General features: G+C 35.8%; 1 protein-coding gene across 1 annotated transcript in view; it reads right to left on the reverse strand.

Annotated features, from left to right (window-relative positions):
* Nucleotides 1-2,500, reverse strand: part of LOC138035378 (NBAS subunit of NRZ tethering complex-like) — a 172,456-nt gene that overhangs the window by 119,318 nt on the left and 50,638 nt on the right. The window contains 1 exon segment of the mRNA XM_068882083.1: nucleotides 911-1,070. Coding sequence (XP_068738184.1) covers nucleotides 911-1,070 — 160 coding nt within the window.

Consider the following 2,500-nt stretch of genomic DNA (forward strand, 5'->3'; position numbering starts at 1 on the left):
ACTCATACTTCCTACCAGCCAATCAAAACACACATCTGACAACACATAACCAATCAAATTTGTGTGATGTCACAGCTGCTTTTACATACTCTCATCTAAACACAGCCACTGACCAATGAGAGTGCATGAACTATCCTAATTATTTTATAACAGTATAGATTGTTGCAGTATACATGTATACAGTATCTGGTGTAACCTACACCTAACGTTAAGAACAGCCCAATTCCAATAAATTTAAACTTGGCTGTGAAGCTTGCCCCACCCTCACAATGAACTGTGAAATAGACATATGGATGAGGTAAAAATTGACTGAGTCAAGATGACTTGTCATAAAGCAACAAGCAATGATTAATATTATTAATAATAAAATTAGTAACACAGAAAAGTTGAACATGCTATTAGTAGAATGCTACAATGTAGGTCGTAAAGGTGTTGGGGAACCTTAACACATAAGTGAGCATTTACTGTAGTTACATGTAGTTTGTGTAGTTGTTTCGCAAGACTTAGTGTCCCATGGATGTATGAACTGCATTGAAGATTTATAATTACTTATATAATTGTTAATGCGGCAGTAAATGTTCTGAGGACATAAAGTGTTTAAGGAGTTTAATAGTGACATACATTTAGTCACACCACAATGATTACTCTCAACGTTTGTGAAAGATTGCAAAAAAAGTGTTGCCTACATGTTCGGAGTCAAATTGTGTCCTATGTATTCTGTCAAGTCTTTAGTTAGTGGAAGTAGTGGATCTCACAACACACGCTACACATTCACAATACCAATCAACATTGAGATTACTAGTAGGGTTGTGGGCTCTTCTTGGTCATAGTCATAAACAATGGTAATTAACATGTGCATGAAAACATTCATTACTCAATACTGTACTAAAAAAAGGAAATTAATGAAAACTCACAAGTTTAGCAAACTGTTTTGACCTGTACATCAAAGATAAATCCTCATCATCTTCCTCATCTGTCTCCAGTTCAGCATCCTTCTTTGCTAAGGTCTTAATATCACCACCATCACCGACTGACACCTTTGACTGCAAATGTTTGGTTTCATTTTCACACTACAAAGCAAAAACATTCATCGTGAACAATACATTGTCACTGCATGTGGTTTTAAGTTTACAGGTCTGTGACAGTAAAGAAACTTAAATGAGGTCGACAATTGGGAGTGGTTCGGGAGTGAATTGATTAACAACTTCTACATTCCCATTAAGGCAATACAAAATAAGACGAGAAAATCACCTTTTTTTTCAATTTCAAGAAGATTTTTATTTTATTTTATCAATTTGCCAACAAAGGCAGGTGACAACACAATAGAACATTAAGTGCCCCTCAAGGTGTATCACCCAACCCAACCCACACCATGAACATGAAAACTAACTACACCAATCCCTACCCGCTGGTAATTTCTAAGAACGTGTATATAATCAACAAGAACATTAATTTTAGCTAAATTATTAATCCTACAATATTTACAGCAGATAAGTTTGAAAGCATGAGTGTCATCAGCATTGAATACAACACGTAATCTAGTGAAGTAGAATGTTTTTATTAAACTTATTCTTAAAAAAATTAACATTAGATTCAGATTTTGGATGGTAACTAAAGGCATTCCAAAATTTGATATTCTTACAAAAAACGAATCTCTAAAAAGAGATGTCTTAGCATAAATATTATTAAGGAAAATCCCGAGGCATAGAGGTGCGAGCTCCCTGTGCAAAAGGAAAGGTAATTATCGATGCAAATAATCTATATAACCCAGTTTGCATTTAAAAACGAACAATAAGTCTAGATACATGTATTCAAGCCAATAATTAATTAATAAAATAATAAAGAAGCCTTGACTGTGCTCTGTTCTGTTGTAAAGCACGCAGGAAGCGGCTAGAGCAGGAAAGAAGTGTAGGGGAAAACACAAGCCGATAGGTGAGTGTTTCTCCCTACTTCTTGAAAACAAGTAATTTTTTTTCAAAAATTCTAGTTTATTTTCAAAGCGAGCGCTGCTTGTGGCGAACTGAGGTGTCGTCAGCACAGTGCTTTATACTCTGATAAAGCACGCTAATTTGGTCGACCAATCAGAGCGCTTGTAAGAATGTTTAAAATTATTGATTGGTTAATTAAACAAAGGCTTGTCAAAACATCAATCAACTGGAAAGTGGCTTGACAAAAATCACACACAATTCGAATTTATCGAAAAACAAGTGCCTCATCACTGTTCGGTTTCAGTCCATAAAAAACAGCAAAAAAGAGATCTAAATAATTAAGTTCAGTGAAAACCAGCCGAATTATTGCCCATGAAAACCTGCACGTTTCCGACATGACAATTGGAAAACAAACTGTTCATTGCTTGCAACCGGAATCTGAAAACCTGTTGGGAATTTTGTAAATGAAGAACTCCAGCGTGAGGACTTTCTGAGCTTGAAAGAACTGCTGGACCGGGCGACGGCTGAGGTCTTCCATCCAAAGCACTTGACAGAATATCTGAGCAAGCCTT

Source organism: Montipora capricornis, chromosome 2 (genome assembly GCF_036669925.1).
Source record: "Montipora capricornis isolate CH-2021 chromosome 2, ASM3666992v2, whole genome shotgun sequence".
Taxonomy (NCBI): Eukaryota; Metazoa; Cnidaria; class Anthozoa; order Scleractinia; family Acroporidae; genus Montipora; species Montipora capricornis.